Source organism: Oxyura jamaicensis, chromosome 1, assembly GCF_011077185.1.
Source record: "Oxyura jamaicensis isolate SHBP4307 breed ruddy duck chromosome 1, BPBGC_Ojam_1.0, whole genome shotgun sequence".
Classification (NCBI taxonomy): Eukaryota; Metazoa; Chordata; class Aves; order Anseriformes; family Anatidae; genus Oxyura; species Oxyura jamaicensis.
In genome coordinates, this window is record NC_048893.1 from 31,410,781 (window position 1) to 31,433,181 (window position 22,401).

The following is a 22,401-nucleotide window of genomic DNA, read 5'->3' on the forward strand; positions in this document are numbered from 1 at the left end:
TTTTAACCTCTGTGTCTGCTGTAATTAATCTGTATGTTTAACTCAGTGAAGCTTAACAATTCCTTTAATGTAACAGCAAAATCAGGAAATGGGTCAGAGTATTTCACCTACACACCTTACTGCATTAAGCTGGAAAGATGCAGAATCTGAGATTTGGGCCCTGCATTTTTTTGTTTATAGAATCTTTCTTTTAATACAGAATTCAGTCAAATCAGAAAATTGAGGAGTTGCAAAAGAGAAAACACCAGAACAGGAATAACTGAAATTGCACATAATTATGAACTTCAGTTTTACTTACTATTGACATCAGTGTTAATATATAGTGCTGTAAATTCTGCCCGTGGTGACGAACCATTTTGGTGTCAGCTGTAACCATCACTTCTACATATCGTGGATAAGAAAGAAAACGTTTTTTCCGGGAATGTGGATTATTGCCACCATCCTTTAAAGACAGATTTTTAAAAGCATATTCTATACTTGGGGTCTTCTGTAAAACATTTCTCTCTTCATTTAAATTGCTGAAGTCTGGATGTAGTAAAGTGCTTTCTTTCAGCTTGTTTTCTGTAAAGCAAAAAAAGACTCAATGTAGAATGCAGTTTTTAAATTTAGAAATAGTCAGGTAAAACTCTGCCTAAAATAGACAAATTGTAACTATGAGCTTACTTCCAATGAAACCAGTACAAGAATAAAAAAATAACTGAAACATGGAATGCTGTACTAGGAACATCAAAATAGATGTCTTGAGCATTAGCATTTAGTCCCTCCATATACTACATAATTGTCGGAAGTTAGTTAAGAATTAGACAGCAGTATTACACAGTTCCTAGAATGCAGTGTAATCCAAACAGGCAGGCAGGCTAGAAGGAGATAAGCACAACCTAAGCAACGCAAGAAAGGCAACAAGCTAAATTAAAATACCCATTTTTACACACAAACCTTTAACACCAATAAAACCAACCATAGCAAGCCATAACAAAGACTAGACATGAGACCCAAATTTAAGTCCCTGTTGACTTTTTCATTTATATATCATTAAATTTGTATAAAGTGATTTCCTTGACAGCTTTATTAATATTTATCATATTAAATCAGGGTTTAAAAGATATAGTTTGGAGGCATTTCAGTATTGTAACAGTTCCCAATTACACTGTTCTCTTCAGCCACCAGGGACTTCTGATGCCTGATAAAACCCATGCATTGATCATGTAGTCACCTCAGCAGCAGCCCACAAAAATACTTAGCTGAGAAGCACATCTGAATTCTCACGGCTCTCAGGAACTTGAGCCCACAATGAGATACTTCAGGTCACTCAGAACTGGCCTTCACTGTTTTTCTAGAGGCTAGACATCCTCTTAATGAGCAGCTACTGAAGAATATGGCTCATAATATAGCCACAGAATATATTGAATATAATCACAGTAACTAACTACATCCTTCCAATGACTTAGAAGGACCACAGTACTGACTACAAAGACTCAGTTTCTTTCTTAATTGGAGAGGATTTAAATCTATGCATTCTGTATTTCAGTGGAAGAGCCCTCATCAGTAAGCTTTAAGTTACTTTTGACAGGTAAACTGTCTGTCCCCATTAAAGTCCGGGCACAATACAGCCAGAAAATCATAAAATCATTAAGAAAATACCCCCCAAGATCATATGGTCCAACCATCCCCCTGCCACCAGTATCACCCACTAAACCATGTCCAAGGTCCAACAAGGTCCAACCTCGTACCTTGCACAAGGTCCAACCTTTCCTTGAACACCCCCAGGGACAGAGACGCCACCACCTCCCTGGGCAACCCGTCCCAGTGACTGCTCTTTCTGAGAAGAAATGTCTCCTCATTTCCAACCTGAACCTCCCCAGCAAAACTTTAGGCCATTCCCTCTTGTCCAAAACAGCAGTAAAGGGACAACAGCGAGCACCTTTAAGTTTGCTGAGTAGTCACCTGAGAATCAGTCACAAAATATAAGTACAGTAATTGCAAAAATACTGGCACTAACATTTAAAGAGGGAATTCAAAAGAAATGTGGAGGCTGGCATAGAAAAGGAACATGTTAGTGAGTACCTACATATATCAGATATTTTCAGACTGACTGAGCCTCATTAAAGAGAACTAGCCGAAACAATCTCACATTCACATCATCTTTAGTAAAGTACAGAAGGTGTCTGAGACTCTAGAGTACTGGAAAAAGTGCAAAACAGCACCCATATTTAAAATGAGAGTTTAAGACAAAATTGTGGACCAGCCAAGACAACTTCAGTACTCAAACAAATAAAAATAATTGTGTTTATAAATAAAAGGATGAGTAATAGCTATCATATTGACAAACTCTTCTAGTTCCCTGTACTGAGGAAACAGAATTTATGAATAAAGGAAATGCAACAGATGTCTTATCCTGACTTGAGTAGGGCTCATAGCACAGTTTCCAATTAACTTTTCATCAGCAAGTTAAAAAGAAACTAGAAACAAGTGTGAAAAAGATTAGCTAGACATCTTTAGAAGTAATTACCATGGTCTGATTCCAAACTAAAAAGACGTATTGAATGAGATTTCAAAGGTGACATGTTGTTTATCTGCTATTCAAAACAACTTAATCACAAAGTAAAAGACTAGATGTGCAGATGTCAGAGGTTGGGAAGAGTACTACACATGTTGCATCAGGTCTCAGAATGATCTAGAAAAACAGAAGTAATGGCTTAGAAAAAGAAAAGCTGCAATTCAAGGGAAACAAATGCAAAGGATATCAAAGATTATAGTCAATTACAAGTTGAAACAATAGATTTATTTTTTTTTGGGGGGGGGGGGGAGGCATGGGACAGGACAGACTTGGGCAACAGCAACAACATAAGTTATATTGGAATGTATAAATTGCTATGTTACCCATACGCATCTAAACTATTCCTTCCACGCTGTTCAGCCTAGGCTATGCTTCTGCCAAAACCTCGTGTTTTTGTTTTTCTGTTTGATGTTGTTTTTTTAAAAAAAAAAACTAATGTAAATAGATTAACCACTTATTAAACTAATTAATTTTGCCTTTTTTTTTTTTTTTTCAAAAACAAAACACAAAACCTGGAAAAATCCAGGGGAATCCAGCTATGTGAAGTAGCCTCAACACATGATCCATACAGAACGGTTTAGAAAAAAGGGTATGTTTACTCCAAAGTGAAGTATAGAGTATAGCAGTAGCAGACCTTCTGCAGATCTGCAAGGAAAAGAATACACTATCAACTCCAAAAAACAGTTGAATACCTCCTGGGCTTAAATTTTTAAAAGGCAACTGTAGGTAAGGTTGTAAAGAAAACCTTATTTCACAGTTACATGCAGGGATAGAAGGTCTAGGAACGTCTGTAATTTCCATAGAGATCTAACAAAGGAATATTAGAAATGGAGGAATAGTTGATCTTGACTTGCTACAGTAACATAAGCAATCTTATTTCCTTTCAATCCTTCTTTCAGCGTTTCTTGTACTTTATTTTAAGAAAACAAATAATATATGCACAGATTAGGAAATACTGTAAAGGTAAAACAGAATATGGGAAGTCAAGATAAAAGATATAACATTTTGATACTCTATCTATGAACAAGTAAGAAACAGTTTAAAACAAGAGAAAATGGATGAGGGATTCAAAGAATATGTAGATATACCCAATACTAATTTTCTTTAGACACAGATAATGGAGTTCATCTGACTGTATTAAACATGTATGTCTAATCATCCAGCTTCTCCTAACAGTCAGTGGAATGAAACTTGCATTTCTTGATAACAAATCATCTTACCCTAAAGAAGATGTCCAAAATAAGCACATGAACGACAGTAAATAAAAGTGACTCTTTCTCTCCTTTAAAGATAAAAGGGGCTAAGGATGACTAATGCAGATGTACAATGGCTAGAGTTGGATGAGACTGATCACTATTGTCATTATTGTTATAAATCACAACCTGATCAAACATCCACTGCTTAACTCAGAAATAATACTTCCAAATAGAAAGCCTCTCCATATCCCCTTGTCAAAATCCACTAACTAAAGAACAAACTCTCATGATCACAAGTATTGCTATACACCCCATTTCCTCTTAAAAAAAAAAAAAAAAGGAACAGACAGGCAAGACAAGCATTAAAGGAGACAGATGTCTTACTTAGAAGAACAGAAATATAACCACACAAGTTTTTTCCTCCATAAATATTTGTGCAATGTCCACTGCCCCTCAAAATAAGTTACAGTAATCCCTGACTCACAGTCTTTTGTAGCTGATACAATACATAAAAAGGGGAAAATGACCATATTCTTAATGCTGGGAGAGACTTTTCTTATAGTAGGTTGCTTATATTAAGCATATTCTATCATATGCTGCATAGAAAAAAAAGAACACAACCTGAAAGATCTCTTCTTTTGGTTCTTTATATACCATTCATCATTTTAAAATATACTTTTTAATCAATAGTTGCCTGGCTTTCAAAGTGCTATCTCCATGTTCTGCAATGGCAGCCACAAGTAGACAGCAACAGCTTCCAGAAAGACAGACTCAGGAAAATAAATACATTTCAGTAGAATTCATTCAATGGAAGATGATCATAATTAAGGCCAGAAAGCAACCATCATCTAAAGAAAAGCAGAATTCAACATATTTTTCTGAGAACAAAGTGTGATCTAAGAATTTTCCAAAATTCTAACACTAGCCACACAAGCCACTCCACTATTTTTGCAATTTATGTTTGAAAACAGCTGGTCAGATATTCCTTAAAAGAAAGTAATAGTTGAGACTTTCTGAATCTCCTTTTCTCCAGATGTACTCAGCTTTGCATAAACATTCCTGAAATGCAAGTAGATTCAAAATGCAAGAAATGCAGATTTCAGTCTCATGTACAGTGGAGAATTTTAATTAGACAGGATGTTTCTAAATGCCAAGCTGAACCAAATTTAAGCTGCTTTCTCCTATTTTGGGTCTCCACCCAGTTGTGTTTTCTTTGATGCCCACTAAATGAAGCCCATATGCATCTATTGAAAGAAGAAAGGCATTTATTCTCTTGCTAGACTTAAAAAATAAGAAATGCTTCAGACACGCTAAAATATTTTTAAAATGGCACTACTACCAAAGCTTCAGAAGTATGTTGCTCAGACAGGATCTTCAAAGGCTTCTACATAATAATATCTCAAAGCAGATGACATCTCAGTATTTAGAATGTGACACATTCACTTGTGACACATCCTAACAGCATACTTGTATATTATACCCCCTTGCTTCTCCTGAATTTAAATAAAGCTAAATATTATTTAGCAGTATGGCTACATTATTAAATATCTATACGGAAAAACATCTATATTAATGAGTAATATTACATACTTCCATTGTTAAGGACAGATGTCCTATATTATCCATTAGATTTGCAATAAATTCATTATCTTTTGTGAATATAAACAAAAACTCCTGTGGATCTGCTCCTTAAATGTTTACATATGACACACAGGTGTAAAGACAAACCCACAGAGAAGTTCTTGGAACGTCAGGATACACTTCTACATTCCCATTTTCTCCCACATCTAAACTAGCCACTGGTAAGAAAAAAGCAATTGTTGCCAAGCCTATGTGAAAGAAAAGCACAGGTTCTAGTGGATTTTTTTTTTTTTTTTAATAACAGAACACAAACACTTGAAGTCACATTGAAATTTAAAGTAGGACTATACCTGAAACTTCACATGGCTTATGGGATTTCTGATACTTTTTCTTAAATTCTTCATGCCTGTATATAAGATGTGGTTTGTTATGCTCATCTTCATGTTCACCTCCATCCGTTTTCATGAGAGGTTCTAAAAAATATTCACCATCATGTGCTTTAAAGGTGCCCATCTGAAAGTAAGAAAAGTAATTGATTTATTTTGCACTAAAATACCAGTTTAAAAAATTAATGGAAATAAACTATTTAAAATAATATTTTCAGAATAACGGATATAAATTTGCACTTGAGACAGAGGAAACTTCAGTAGAAGCTGCAGAGATGGACACAGGAAGTAAGGCAAAGTTTCTCTTTTAGAATCTTGTCCCACCAGAGTAAACCACAACAAAGACCATCTTACGTATTACCAATAAAACTTATGTAAGCCTTATAGAGTTAATGAAACAAGATCAGAGAAGCCAAAACAATCTAGGTATAACCAAGCAAGATCACCTGGGAAACTGCAGAGGGGAGTGGAAGCCATCAAGAAATTCAGGATTTGTGTTGTCTGAGTTCTAGATGAGGCCTTCTGCCCTTTATATCATTGACATTTTTATTCCAGAATTGCATTTTGTCCACATATTAGCAACGGTGTTAACCTGATATTCTTTTAATTATTTTTAAAAGACTGAAACTAGTTTCAGGAATTCAGGGTTGACAATTTCATAAATATGCTTCTCCTCTCCTTTTTTTTTTTTTTTTTTTTTCTTTTTCCTCCTAGGGGACACACATGGTTAACTGTGTACTGGGAACCAAAGGAACTTGATTACCAACCAAAGCACTGGCATTCATACAAAGGAAAAGAACAAAAATTAAGCTCCTTTTCCCACCACCCCATAATCCATTCAATTACAAAATCCTAACATGGAATCTCTTCCTTCTCTCTGCACTTCTAACAAAAATTCATGGTTTCCTATGGCTTTAGTGCCATATTTCAGAAGATTATGAAAAGATGTGAAACAAAAAAGATGTGTAACTAGCAGAAGCAAGGACAGGAACAAGCCTTGCTTAGAAACCACACAGCAACAAATGAGGGCATAGTTTTATAAAACACAATTGTGGCCAGTGCTACTGCTAGGAGGAGGAAAAAACATGTAAGAATTTCAATTTGGCACCCAGAAAGAGGGGGTGCATAGCATCCCATTGGCTGTTTTGCCATATTATATTAGTGAGACATTTTATCCATAAAGAGAACAGTAAACATTTATATTATATGGATTAAGAGATTAGGTATTCAAGTCAACCTTGCAAACAAAGAGTGAGTGGCAGAGCAAGATATGTAAGAATAGATGTGAGAATTGTTTTGTTTTGTTTTCCAGCAGCTTACAGCAGTCTTTTCAAATCTGCTGCAGCCTACCTTTGTAACCAGGGCATTACACCTGAATTATAATATCCCCTTGAATTCAGGGCCCTTCTACCAGCGGCCAGTTTGCTGTTTTTAAAAAGACTGATAGTCAAACTATATAATAGCAATGCTATAGCTTGTCAGTTAGACCCGGGTAGGTGCAACTTTCTGGGCAAACTGACAGGCACAGATGTGGGGATCCCATCCCTAAGGGGCAAAGCAGTAAGAAGGGATGCTAAGACTCACATCAATGTTTTTATTTAAATTGTCCAAGTCCAAGCCACCCAAGCAGCATAAGTTCAGATCTGTGAACGCTAACATGCTAATTAATTATTTTCTCCTGGAATATCCTAAACCCTATTACTAGGTAACAGGGTCATTTTTTATTATTGAGATTCAATAAAAGCAAAGACTTTACTGCTGCTACTTTATTCCCCCATGTACATTTTATTTCCCTCTACTCCTAACAGCTAGAGCAGGTTCTTTATTGGCATCTTCAATGGCTTTTGCAATTAACAGGTTTTCAGATCTTACAAAGAAATGGTTTCAGCTATGACAAACATACCAAGTATGAGAATAATAGCACAGAACTAACAAGAGAAGTGTTTGTGCTGCATTTTCAGACTCATCTTCCACAATAGCAAACTTCCACTGGGAGAAAAAAAAACAAAAAAACAACAAAAAAAAACCCTGCAAGAACAAGAGTTTATTTCTCTACCATTTCATACTCCAAAAAATAAATAAATAAATAAAGATCACTATGATGCTTTTTAGTGAGTTTGATAACTTTGAAAACTCCACTCAGATTCCTGATCCTGTACTGAATCAAATGCTACAAGTGGTACACCATCTAGGAATTCGGAATTACATTTTTGAATGCATTGACCTTTCCAGTTCATGGAGGGAGTCAGCACGAAGCATCATGGCTAACCCGTCAGTCTAGCATTGCTGATACTCCAGAAGTAGCATTCCTGCCCTTCCCTTCTTCTCTTTGGGCACTCCCACACTGCATTTGAGCACCTGCAATGAGAAGCGCACCAACCCCTCTCCAGCTATAGTCCAGGCCTCCTACCAAGGAAAATTATTTTTCAACCAAAATAGCAAGGGTTACCTGGGAACACAGGACCATTTCTCCTGAAAATAAATACATAAATAAAAAATAAGCCGTGTATCAGCAAAAACTGCAAAACCAGACTCTCAGGCACCTCAGAAGGTGCTCTAATGCCTGCCTATCCCACGGGGCCTAACAACAAATGCACAATATCAAACGCCTGGCAACATCTGGGCATAACTTTCATTTCCTTATAGTTTAAATATCTCAGTCAGAACTCATACAAGTATCTTCTTAATTGAAATCCAGAATCCTGTCCTAAGAATAGACACAGTGAAGTCTATTCAAAGAGTCTATTCAAATCTATTCAAAGAAAAAAGGCAGGTAATTTTTCCTCTTAAAAGATACTCAGAAGTAGCAGTAACTGTGTTTACCCCTAGCTTACATTAAATAGAAAAAATGCCTAGAAAGCAAAAGAAACAAATTCTCCTTGTTAAAAATAGCAAAGAAAAAAAAAGTACATCATACGCTTACAATCCCAAAAATTCAGACAGCTGGAAGGGAGGAATCCTCCATTACATTTCATGCCCTCAAAATTGTTCTTAGTGTTTTTCATTTTTGTTTGAAACCAGATTAACACTAAAAGCACAATAATGTCCTTAAAATGGGAGATTCTACCTTTCCAGATGCTTGGGCTAGCCACTTTAGAAAAATAGTGCCAGGTTTCTTCTCCCTTGTTCACTCCCTGGCCCAGTATCCCAGGACCACTCTCTGTTTAGTCATGTACAAAATGGCTGATCAAAACCTATAATGCAAAAAACCCTTTTATTCTCTCCTTAATTAATCCTCATCAACAGTATATGGATACACAAGCAATAACTACTGCCACTGACTGGTTAAGAACACCTCCCCTGTGCAAGTTCAAGTGAACTCTTAATATTGCAAGTGAAAACACAAAGGATAAGAAACAAAAAAAAAAAGTGCTCTAACTTGAGAATAGCATATTATATATGTAATTTAAAACCCAAGCAGACATTAAAACTTATTCAACAAACACCAGTTACATAAATTTGGAGTGGAATACTAAACTAACACAAATCCAAGCTTTTGGAGACAGCAATACCCATACGTGGTTGCGTTCGGATTAATGAGCAGAAACTGGCATCTCAGAAACAACTCAGTAAAAAGTTAAGAGAAGCTAAGCTTGAAACCACCAATATCAATTCTTAGATTAAAGCTGGATTTTGATTAGCCACACATGGTTTTCTCCTTATTTGCCTCGCACAGAGGTCTACAAACTATGTTGTTCTGCCCAGTGTGCAGTCCTTCATTCACAAAAGCGATGCTTCTTCTGGTGATCTGGCGACAGATCCTGCAGAAACAAATGGAGCCATTACTGTGAGTTAGATTCGCAAGGAAGAGGGCTGTAAGATCCAAAAGAAAAATAGTTTGGTAAAAACAGATAAACCAAAGTCACTGAGATGTACAGAGGCAGGTTGCTGAAACAGGAGCCCAAGCATTTGCAGGAAATGAAATCAGAAATGAACTGGATTTACTTATCAGCCACAGATGCCTTTCAAATCATGTAACAAGAAATCTGCCCTAAACATTCTATTTCTGTTCTCAGATAAAGAGGGAAAAGTACATTTAAACGATCTCTTCAGTGGAAGTGGAATACAAAATTGAAAACAGTCTCTTGCACATCATAAATAAGTGGTCCAAAGAAAGTAGGAAAGAGTGAGCACTACCCAGAGCTGTGTGCGTATGCACAGATTTGAGGGAATTTATGAGAAAGCCCACATGAGAAAGATAATTTATTTCTTGGATTTAAAATCTGGATGAGCTAGACATGTTATATTGAATCAAGGTTCAATGGATCAGCGCAGCTACTCACTCTGTATGGTATGTCTCCATGGTTTAAAGTGGCTTAAAAGTCTATAGTCTTAATCAATGTGTTTGCTCTATTCCAGGAGTAGTAGAAATAAGCATTGCAGAATTTATGGTTGAAGTACGGACCGTACCCATATACAAATTACATCCTTGTGCATAATGGCAACTTGGAAGAACACATGGAAGACATCAGAGATATACAGCAGGTTTCAGAAACATGGAATTAATCTTAATATGTCCAACAGCAAAATTGGAAAGATTTCAGAAAAATGCTAACCAAATGACTGAAGTTCTGGAAAACATGACTCCAAACTGGCAGACTCCCTCCCAGGTAAGCTCTGCCCCTACACTTAAGTATTTTTCATGCCCTCATAGCAGAGCTTCTCAACTCAGCTCAAAAACCTGCAAGTAGTTTAGAGCACAGGTACTTTCTCAGTCAAAGTAAGTTAGAAAATACCTTTCTTTTCTATTATTCTCTCCCTCCCGTTCAGTGTTGTGTTAATTCAAAACTCTTCCAAACAATGTGAGTAGCCCTTCACTCTTCTCTGCCTGATCCACTGTTACAATGTTTTCTAATGAAAGACCTGAGAAGAATAGTCTAATTAGTTCAATGAAGAAAAAAAAAGTGTTAGAGGTTATCTGATTGATCATGGTACAGTGCCAACATCTGGAAGAGAGATTTCTACCAGGAAATAAACTAGAAACAAAATAAGATATAGTGATTTCCAGCTCACTTATTAAAACTGCAGGTAACATAATAAAGGAAATAGTAATAAAATAATAAATAATATACCAGCTAAACAATGAAAAAAATCTACCTAGTAATGAAAAAAATGTTATCTGGTGGAACACCTTTATAGGAGTGATTAAAAGCACCATTGCATTTCAACTTCTTAAAGACTGATAGAATAAAGTGCTAAAAAAAGAATAGGGGAAATATTTGATCATCAGTTGAACCATATGATCTGACACATTTCCTCACAAATTCAGTGACACTAGGATTTCATTAGCATATAGAAATCATACCTTTAGCATACTAAATCCCACCTGCAACAGAATTAGTAATGCAACCCATCTATGCTCCGAAGTATCCTAGTCTGGGAAGACAGGTCCCTAGTCACTAGCTGAATAAAAGTACCAATTTGGAATTACATAATTAAGTTCCGCGTAAAATCCTGAAGGGCTCTTACCTACCAATGTGCTTAGATCACACCTGATCTAACCATACTGAAAACTGTAGTCTTGGACCCAGCGCCCTAGCAGCTCCCCAGTAGTCAGGTTACTTCCACTCAAGAAGAAATCAAAGAACACACAAAAAAAGACCAGATTTCCATTCTGCATAATAGCCTAGGGGAAAGTTATACGTGTAGGAAGTGCAAAACCCAATGATTGGGACCCTGAGCATCACTTAGTAGGACTATTCTAAACAAAAAAGCCTGACTGAAGCCAAGTAAAATGGCATTTCTGAAGTTTCTAAACACAATCTGGAGTAACAGACTAGCTAAATAGTGGAGAACTTGCCAGTGTTATAGTAACAATCTCAAGGACAGCTGGAAAAAGCAGGCAGAAAAGCCCGCAAGGATCACATCAGTTAACAAGATTCATTGGAGTGGAAGGAAATGAGAGGGCCAGTTTATTTATTGTCACCTTTATGTAAAATTTACATTGAACTAGTCAGACAAATCTTTTTTTTTTTTTTTAAAGAATGTAACAGATTTTGCCACAGAAACATTACAGAGATTTCATTATAGAAAAGTAGTTATTCTGCAATATCCAATGAAACTGGAAAGTGAAGTAACTAAATACACAAATTTAGTTAGTTTTAAGCGCATGTGAAAAAGCTATCATCAAGCTAAGTATTCCCCTAGAACACAGACCTAAGGGATCCTCCACACTAGAGTCTGGAAGGAAACTACCATATAACCTTGCCTGTCTCAGTGAATGAGAAGCAAATTTGCATTTGAGATTTATCCCTGTTAGAAGAACAGGGAGAAGAAGTTCCTAGCTTCGATGTTTTAAGAACATGCAGAACCACCTTTCATTCTCCTAGGGAGGTGAATACCTCCAAATGGACCTTTCAGCCTCAACCTCGTACACATCACCAGGCAGTTATCACTCAAGCACACACGGCTAAAGCTAGATTTTCACCTTTAGTCAATCACACAGTAGTTACCTGGAGAACTTCTGTCCTTGTATGTATACCCAGAAGGTACAGTCTCTTTTCATGGTTTAACTTAGCTACCATAACCTTGCCATTTTCTACATGAAAGTAGATCATGAAAGTAGAACTGAAGCTTCTGCAGATCTGGTATCTCACATGGAAAGCCCATCTATATCCCCCAAGCACGCAGTCTCCTGGGATCCATGACAGCTAACTGTTGCCTGCCACAGGGGGTGGAAGCATTAGTTTAATACAGAAAAAGCAGGTTTACACAGTTCACTGGACAGTGATTTAGTTCTGGTAGTGACAGAGGGCCACATGATGTGTCCTTCCTCCTCCCCTAACTCAACCAACTGCTTACATTCATGCACAACACCCTCTGTATGCTTCCCAAAAGTTTAATGAGAACATTTTTATAAGCAAATCCAATCTTCTGTGGCTGCACACAGCTTTCCAGCAAGTTCACCTGTGTCACAAGCCCAAACCAATGAAAAATTGATTGTGATCTGTGAAAGTAGCAGTTCAATGAGGCCACTGCCATCAGAACAATTTATCTGGCAAGTAGAATGTGCTCAAGAAGCTGTCAAGAAAGGAAGCTACCAGACATAGGATGTGGGCAAAAGGCAGAACAGAGATTGCTGAACATCTTATGTCTAAGCTGCCTGCGACACGCCTAGGTGAAGGACAGTTCCTTTAGAATGGCTGGTCAAAAGAGTAGACACACACATGCTCAGAGCCTACTGTTTCTGATCAACTTTTTCTGTGACAGACCTTCAACTGTACAATTCCCTTCCCCACATGTTTTCTCAGTTTAAAGGTTTATTAATTCTGCCTGTATTTGCTGATCTGTGCTGGTTCCTGTGTAGAAGCATAGCATCTCTTGAAGCAGAGATGCAAACAGCTAGGGAAAAAATGTATTGGGAATATTTTGTTGTTTAACACTTGCAGATTGGGGACTTAAGCTGTCTTATTATTTTTTAATGAATTGTGCAATGAATTATTATTTTGCTGAAACAGGCAAGCAGAAATTTAGTCAGGGATACAGGACCATCTTCAAGTACTACGGTCGGCTCTCAGATGTATGTAAAAAAGATCCCTAGTGCCTACACGCAGGAAAACAAAGCTAAGAAAAGACAATATAGCAAGAGTAAAAAAAGATCTGCACCATCCACTCTGTGGCCAACAGCAAGACTGGAAAGACTTCAGGCTACTGAGGATCAAGCATCACAGAAGTGAAATACTTAAAAATAAACAAATGAAATGGTCCTGCTTCTGATAATACACGTGAGGGAAAAGCTAACAGGAAAACAAACCAAAGCAAGAAAGACAAAAATTGCAATGAAATGAAGACCATAGCAAAAGACTATGCAAAAGCCATAGCAAAAGAAGAAATATGAGAGGAAAGCAGAGAAGAAAAAAAAAAATAAAAATAAAGAAAAATTAAAATTAAGTTATTTTTGCACTCCATTGCTATGTGGATCCTTCTGCTGAAGAGAAGGTGGGGTTCAACCTACTTTCCAATGTTTTCATTCTGTTTAGCTAAAAGAAAAAGAAGTTATTCAAGCAAACAAAAAATTCTTTTACTAAAGGTCATTCCTTATACCTAAGCTCATTTTGTGCTTGTGAGGGATAAAATAAGTGCAAGGAACTGTAGTGGTAGCACTAAAATTTGTTGTTGTTACATTGCAGGGATTCAGTGAATCTCTCTAGAGAGATTCACCTTGTACACCCATATGACAAGAGAAACCAGAACTATCAAGTAGAAGTCATCAGGTCAGTCTGTCAGCACTCACAAGACTTGGTTTGTCCAAACAAGAAGGGATTCTTTTGACATTTTAGCATGACTTATTCCTTGTTCATGACGAAATCTCTACATCAAGATGATAAAATCTACAGAAACTAGTACGTGGCAAAGATTTATAAAGGTGACCTGAATGCTGGAAACTAATTTGCCTTTCAGATTTACAAGGTAACTTTTTTGAAGTGGCAGCCACTAAGTTAAAACATTATGTTGCATTAGGGTAAGCATATCTTTCAGTTACAAGTTTTAAAGGTTCTCTTAAAAAAAAAAAAAAAAAAAAAATCAACTCGCTGAAGCTACCACACAGCACAAAACCGTGGAGGGCAGAACGATAAAGGGAAGGAGGAATATGTTACCTGCATTACAACTCTACAAGAAACTATATGCTGACTATACTAGTAATAGTTTCTAGCTCCTGCACAGTTTATTTTTAAACCAATTAGAATTTTATTAAAATAAATTCCAGAGCTGCCTACTTTCCCTTAAAAAAGGACTACTGTAGTCATACATAGCAGACAGAATTGTTTTCAAAATCTCCCAAAAACGTGATCCAATGATCCCCAATAATAAAAAATAAGCACAGCCTCTTGTACTGAGCAAATTCTAAAGATCCAATTCAGTTCATTTTTACCTGGTGAATGGCAAGAATATAAGCTTGATGTGCAATAAAGGGGCTTCCCTGAACTCCTAAGGGAGGAAGAAATGTCATGCAGACCTCACTACTCTGCAGAAGCTACATTAGAAAACAGCAGCCCTGCCTTCCTGGACTGCAGGATGCTGATCTGCAAATACATGCAAGAAAAAAATCACACGTACTCCTGACTTTTGTCAGTCACTTAGGATGTGATGTTTCTCTATACCCCAGAGACTGGGGGTTCTCTAGACCCCAGAGACACCCAAAGAAATGTTGGTTTCTTCCTTACTTAATTTCCCTTCTCACAGTAGAATCACATCAAATACCTCTGGCATTTAGACATTCTCCCAGATCACAAAAAAACAAATTTTAGCTGTCCCCAGAGTCTGGCAACACATCCTTGACCTCCACTGAAGAATACCAGGCTTCTCAAGGGACTAAACAATTATTTCTATAGCATTCAGGATAAAAAGCAAAATAATTTCAAAAAGCTCCTTATTTTTTTCTTTTGAGCCTGCTGATAACTGAAGGCTCATTCTAGTTAAAATTGATGATATCTGCCTCACATCATGACATTTGGTATTTGACTCATTGGCATTTATTTGTGTTTGTCAATCAACTTGTGGCCTATGTTCTTGAAAGTTAAATTAAGCATTTTTACCTCTGATTTTGCTGTCTGGATAATGTTTGAGAGGTCACTTTAGTCCACATGAATCCAGTGACATCCTCAGCAGATCTTGTTTCCCATGTCTGTAGGAAGTTAAAGTTGACCAATGCAGTAAAAGTAAAAAAATAAAATAAATATAGAACTTAGGAAAATAAAGTGAAATAGAGTTTGAAATTCAAAAATTAGTCTCAAGACGGAAGAAACATGCCTGTATGTGATCAGATGTTCAGCTAGGCACCCAGGCCATCACTCCAAATGACCTTCTGCCTTTGACAGCCTCCCAAACTTCCCTAATTACAGGCTCCCTCCTAGCAATTACTACAGGCTCCCCGCCGACCTTCTAACCTCCCTTTGCCATTTGCATCCCTGAACCCAGGGCATGCTCTGAAATGTAACACAACAAAACTGCATACAGGGTGTCAGGAGCCATTCAGCAAAGCTCCACGGGTACTCTGGGTTGTACATGCTCTTGGCACACTATGAAAAAAAAAAAAAAAAAAAAAAAAAGCTTAACTGAGGGTGAAAAGGGAAAGCAGAGCTTGAGGGGGGGAACACAACCTGAGAACGCAACCAAGAGGAGAAGGAACTTGGGAACCAGCAGTGAAGCTGCCAGTGGAGGCAGTGTAGAGGTTGGGGAAAGATGCCTACAGTCCTTAAACATGAGGACAGCTGCACCCAGGAGTGCAGAATGTGTTCAAGGAAGACAAGATTTCACAGGAAAAGAAAATCCACGTGGCCTCTGTCCCCCTTTTATGCCCATTCTTCTCTTCCAAGGAAACTCTCTCTCCTGGTAGACATAGAATCATAAGGTTGGAAAAGACCTTCCAGATCATCTGGTCCAACCATCACCCTACCACCAATGTCACCCACTGAACCATGTCCCACAGCACCACGTCCAACCTTTCCTTAAACACCCCCGGGGACGAGGACTCCACCACCTCCCTGGGCAACCCGTTCCAATGCCTGACTACAGACGAAGAAGAACAGTAGGCTGAATGCTCTGAGTGAGGTTAGGAGGATACTCTGTGCAGGTATCAGCAATCATCTCCTCATCCTCATACAATCCCTCTTCGGGAGCTATGGCCATGTACCACAAGAAGTGCACCAGCCACCATGCAAGGCTCTGCTTCATCTTCTCAAAACCTTACCAGGTTCATTCGCAAAGGGAAGGTAGCCACAATGTTGGGTTGTCACAGGCTGTGCTCCCCGAGTCTGCCTGGGCAAAAGGTGAAACAAGCAGCGAGAAAGTCCTGGGAGCTCTGGGACAGAGAGGCCTTCGGTAGTGGTTCAGACAAGGAACTCCTAATGACAGACCGACAATGATGAAGGACATGAAGTCCAGCGGGAGGCTGCAGGGAAAGTTTACAAGGCTCATCTAGAAGAGGAAAAGGCTCAGTTAACTGGCGTTTAAGGATTTCTGAGTGGAAGAATGCATGACACAGACCATAGTACAAGTGAAGTGGGGAAAGAGACAAGAGAAGTGAGAACTACTACTTGAACTACCACAGCTAAGAAGGTCTTGTGCTGAAGATTTGAGAACTGCTAAGTAATAGGCAGTTGGGACAGCTTTGAAGTGTGGTAGGTACATGTTTTTCAGAGAAATTATTTTCAGCACATGCAGCCCTTTCAAGCAATAAGAGATTATTTGCAGGGAGGAGATTAAAACAGGCAATAAAGTCATGAAAAGAGAAGATTTTAAGCTTCTCATGTTTATTATAGAGTATGACACTATCCCTTGTCTAATGGTATATGAATGAACAATAACATGAAAACCTATTTGCAACTATTTGCAATTCCTCCTCTTTTCTACTTCCCTTTGAGCTAGGTGTACAACGTACTGAGGGCTTTGGTATAGGTTCAAAGTGGGTTTTGTATAAAGCAGATGAACCAAAGAGATCTGTTTGTAAAGAAAGATACTTAGGCAAAACTGTGGTGAATTCAGAATTAATGGTTTAGAATGCTTGCTTCTTCAGTAATTTCCACAGAATAGCCCAAGTCTACAGGCTTCAAACCCGAAGACAAGATGACATTTATCCACATATCCAAGAATAAGCACTAGACAGTAGAGGTGTCTCTTGTAAGTACTGTTTACTTCTGATCCTCTTTTCCACCACATGTATTGCCTTCTTTTAATATGCATCTCTCTCGCCCACATGCATCCAGCCAAATCTATTCTATCTTCTATATGCTACTAGAAAGAGACTGGAGTATGATACCTCTAGATTTTTTCACTTCCCAGAAATAAGTCTTGCACCTTTACATTCCTCATCAGCTGCAATAAAAACCTTGTCACAACCTCAACTGCCATTCACAGGAAAGTTTACAACATTGTATTTTAAGGTGTGCAGCTATTTTAAAGCATTGCAGAGGAATGGCTGGTCTGGCAACAATTGCAGCTGTCACTCATCTGTCCTCAGTATTTCAATAAACAGTAATATGGTAAAGCACCAGGTATCATGTCTTCACAGAATCACAGAATCAGCCAGGCTGAAAGAGACCTCCAAGATCCCTGAGTCCAACCTCTGGCCTAACACTAACAAGTCCTCCACTAAACCATATCCCTAAGCTCTACATCTAAACGTCTTTTAAAGACCTCCAGGGATGGTGACTCAACCACTTCCCTGGGCAGCCTATTCCAATGCCTAACAACCCTTTCAGTAAAGAAGTTCTTCCTAATATCCAGCCTAAACCTCCCCTGGAGCAACTTTAGCCCATTTCCCCTTGTCCTATCACCAGGCACGTGGGAGTCTTGTCTCTAGATACAAAACTATGAAATGCAGCAACACAGTATAACGGCTTTGACAGACAGCTGTGCGGTTCTATTTCTTGATTATACCTTTGGAAGAAAAACACAAGGAATGCTACCAAAGTTCAAGTAAAGAACACATTTCAATGGACTTTTTATTTCTTTGCTCATTTCAATTACGTAAAGAAGCATTTTACAGTCACACTCCCAGTGAAGTCAGTAGGAAACTTCCTATTCACTTTAATGGAAACACAATTAGAGAGCACTGCTGCGCATCTACTGGAACATGACACAAGGCTACAGGGTGACTGAAAGCACAGGAAGAAATATATCAATACTAGTTCTTCTCTCATCATCTCAAGCACCATTGTTTCTCACTCATAACCTCATCACATCCATCTAGCTGCAAACACATAGCTGATGCCAACTCTCAGCAGCATTTTACTAAAACAATAGCTTACTGAGTTTCTGATGCATGTTTTTTTCCCTCCGTTATAATGCCATGAGTGTCAAGAGTTACATCAACCAACTCTATCGCTGGCCAGCAGTGGATCCTTTGAAAGCAGCGTTTGTACATCCCGCCAGAAGCGGCTCATCATGACCACACACTGCCAACGCCAAGACATTGCACGACCAACTACTTGGAACGACGCCCGAGATCTTCCAGCTCGGCTCCGCGGCGAAGGCATCCCGCTACACTTCTTTCAGGGAGGGAAAAGAGCATGAATGGAGACAGGAGGGAGCAACTGACACGCTTACCAAGCCACCGCAGATGCTGAAGACAGCCATGTGTGCCTCCTGCGCATTGACGTGCCCACGGTAGAAGCAGTGGCGCAGATCTGGGTTCTCCTGCTCCTGCGGGGCCCCGACGTGCACCGTGGTGTACTGAGCGGCGATGAAGGCAGCATCAGCGCTCAGGTTGAGCTGGAAGACCTGTCCGTAGGCAGCCAGCTGGTAGTGCGTCCGGAAAGCGGCGGGCTCCGGCGGATCCTCCAAGCTCCTTCTCCTCCTGCTGAAGTGATGAGTATGAGGGAAAGCTTCCCCGAACTCATTCACCCGGACGGGCGTGACGATTTCGTAGGAGGACAGCCGCTTCACCAAGGTCTCTGCAACGGACAGATGGACACTCAGCCTCCCCGGGCAGCTCGGCAGGCACCTCCACCCGCTCCCTGCCGGTGACAGGACGAGCCGCAGGGCTCTCCAGAAGCTTCCCTCCCGCTCCGCGGCCCCTTCCGCAGCCCCCCGGCACCCCCCGGCCGCCTCCTCCTTTGTTGCCGCTCCTTTACCTTGCCCGGGGTGGAAGCGGAGCCCCCGCGACCCGGCGCCGAGCAGGGCGAGGGGGCAGAGCACGGCCGCCAGCCACCCCGCCGCCCGCATGGCTCGCTCCGCCCGCGGCGCGCCCCGGGGCCGCCGCCTCAGCCGCTGCCACCGCTCGGCTCCCTCATGCCGCCCCCAGCTCCCTCTCCTCCTCCTCCTCGGCGGGCGAGGGCGGCCCGGCCTTTCCCTCCTTCCCTCCGCCTTTCCTCGCCCCAGCCGCAGCCGCCGGAGGCGAGGCTGCCCAGACGCCTTCAGGCGGTGGCCATCCCCGAAGCCGCGCTTCAAAGCGGGGCCCCGGGGCCCGGCCCGCCCCCGGGACAGGCCGGGCCCAATGGCGGAGCGCAGCCGCCCGCCGCGCAGCGCCTCCTCCGCCCGCACCCCGCGGGGCGGCTGAGGGGGGACGGGGCCCGCCCGGACGGTCACTGCCCGCCCCTCGGCCCCCGTCCCTCGGGAAGGGAAAGGTGTCCCTGAAAGGGAAAAAATGGGGCTTTTGGAGCAAACGCTAGTTGTGTTTATTTTTTGAAGGAGAATCAGAGAGGCTGGCGGTCCCGAGTTCACCCTCAAAAGGGCAAAGGGAGCTCCGTGAGGTTGGGGGATGGCCCATCAGCTTCTGTGGTTGCCCACATGTAGCCTGCTGACCACCTTTAAGGTACCAGTTTGAGATTTTTCTCACACCTGTAGGGCGAGGACCTTCTCACGCACAGCTTTGAAGGAAGGGGATCTCGGCACAGAGCGCAGGCTGACACTGTGGTTCAACAGACTCCACTTGTTTTTCTTTAACGCTGAATCCCCTGCTTATTCTGTCTGAGCAAAGTCTTCATAAAACTGCTTAAAGCAGCACTCAGGAAGGCCCTGCATCCATTATGAGGAGATTATGGACTATCAACCTTACTGAAAAGTTTGTTTGGAGGCTCACAGTCGCTATCAGCCAGTCTGTCCCAGAGGGCAGGAGTGTCCCCAGCCCACCCCATGCTCACATGTGTGGGTCACGTCATTGTGTCCCTTCTACAGCAGCACTTTGAGGTTGTCCCAACAGCTCCTAGAGGCAGTGGGATGCCTGGGGTAAGGCAGAGTCGTCTTGACCCCCACATGGGACTCCCAGGAGCCCAGTGAGTGTTGAGTGAGGGCTACTCCAGGATCAATGGCCCTAGATACCTCTAGCCCTTCTGCATACAAAGCTTGTGCCAACCTAGTACCTGCCACAACCCTTCAAAGGAGTGCAACCCCATCTGTGTTAATTATACAGTATTTATACTGTATATTATACACTGTATAAATAATGACAGTATTTATTAATAGCTTAATAACTAACATTCTATACTTGTATTATGTTGAGCAGTTTAATTAAAGATTTTTTCAAAGTCTTCCTTCTTAAAGTAGATTTGATCTTAGGTACTTTAGAAAGTTTGCTGCTGCAACAGAGATTTAGCCACAGAAGTTCTCAGTTCTTCCTGTCAAAGCTGCTCCTCTTTTCTCAGAATAATTAAATATTCCAGAAAAAGATGACAGGGAGACAGTATTTTCACAGCCTCAAGAACAAATACAGTTTTGCCATGCAATACAAACAAGTTAAATATTGGATGCTGCAGCGATCAGCATTGCTGTCTAAGTTCTGTGGATGTAGCCACATACATACAGATACATAAATCCTTTGCAGAAAATAGCTTTGTAGATTTTAAGGCCACAAGGACACACTGGGCTCACCTTATACATAAACTACAGAACTCCCTCAAATCAACTCTATTTTTTATAGTTGTGATTAAACCTATATCTTTGGGGTAAAAAAGTCTAGCCTTGAACTAAAAAACCTCCAAGTTGGAGAATTCATTTGTCTGATGACCAATTACTCTTTAAATGAACATGGAATGGAAGAATCATTTTCAGCTTCTGAAACCTAGATGAAAATATTGACAATGCTTATACCTATTGTGACCAAGGTTTGTAAGCTGGAAGTGGGTCTAGTCAATGCAGGCTGTGAGACCCATACGTTCAGCCACAAATGCTCTCCAGAAAATGTGCACTGTACATACAACTTTTTTTTTTTTTTTTTTCCCCAAATATTCATTTTGTTTTCTCTTTATGAAGTGCTTTGTCTCAACCTTTTCTTGTCTGCTTCAACAAATAGCAAGCCAGGTATAGGGTTTAAACAAAGCTGTTTATAATCCTGTAAGTGCTGTGTTCAATGATCAATGACCTCCTAGATGGGCCCAATAAAGTGCCTCTGCTAAATTTTAAATCAGGCCGTGTGAGTAAATCTTCATCAGATCATATGAAACAGCACTACAAAGTGGAGAAAAAAGAGCTCCATATATAGCTTTAAGATGCAATGACTTGGCTGTTACTTAAGCCAGTGTCTTTGTGGGCACCAAGGCTCCAGAAGAGGGTGAAGACACAATTCTCTTTATTGTTGATAAAATTACTAATTTGGCCACCATTACCCATGCTGGTGCTACTGGGAAGAGTATGGCCACGTGTGTCAGAGCTTGAAATTCCTCTTATGTCTTCATGCTGTTTTGCAATCTAGTTCACTTGTTACTGTAGGAACCTTGTAAGGTGGAAATGGAGTTGGAGGACATGCTTTCTTCTCCTGCAGAATGAATGAGATGATCAGGCTTTGAATTAAGGTGAGTAGTACAGGAAGAACCTTCACTGCTCAAGTCAGTTTCTCCAGTTGGAGCCCAAGATTGTAGAAGAGGTATCAGGTTTGCTCCAAAGCATATTGGTATTTTTGTCTGGCACAGTCCTGAGAATATTGAGTCTTGTTGGAAATTAAGAGTAGTATGTATTTCCAGTATTTTAGAAAAGGCAACGTTTACTTCAAAATGTGAATGTTACAGAAATTATAACTAATTTTAGATACCATTTTAACATACTTAACTTTTCCTGTATTCTCCATTAGAATGGAACCCTTCTATAGTAAATATGGAAGGCCCATTTCTGTCTAAAGATGGATTTTTTAGAGCAATTTAGAATTCACAACATTTATTTAGATTGCCAAACGTTGTTCCTGTAGTTCCTGTTAGTGCCATGGGACTATTGCTAAAAATCCAGTGCCAGTTGGGCCATTTTTTCATTT

General features: G+C 40.0%; 1 protein-coding gene across 6 annotated transcripts in view; it reads right to left on the reverse strand.

Annotated features, from left to right (window-relative positions):
• Positions 1 to 19,493, reverse strand: part of ADAMTS20 (ADAM metallopeptidase with thrombospondin type 1 motif 20) — a 93,565-nt gene extending 74,072 nt beyond the window's left edge. For 5 of the 6 annotated variants that reach the window (XR_004751371.1, XM_035328269.1, XM_035328262.1 and 2 more), the window contains exons 1-4: positions 19,295 to 19,493; positions 18,768 to 19,114; positions 5,685 to 5,847; positions 299 to 561 (exon numbers count right to left, since the gene is read on the reverse strand). Coding sequence is in view for 5 of the 6 variants with exons in the window: in XM_035328269.1 (XP_035184160.1) it covers positions 299 to 561; positions 5,685 to 5,847; positions 18,768 to 19,114; positions 19,295 to 19,385 (864 nt within the window). In the remaining variant the exon portion in view is untranslated. Of the gene's footprint in view, positions 1 to 298; positions 562 to 5,684; positions 5,848 to 15,256; positions 15,356 to 18,767; positions 19,115 to 19,294 lie in introns of those variants that run through there. The other variant, XM_035328278.1, reaches the window with a different exon arrangement.
• Between the last annotated feature and the right edge of the window lie 2,908 nt (positions 19,494 to 22,401).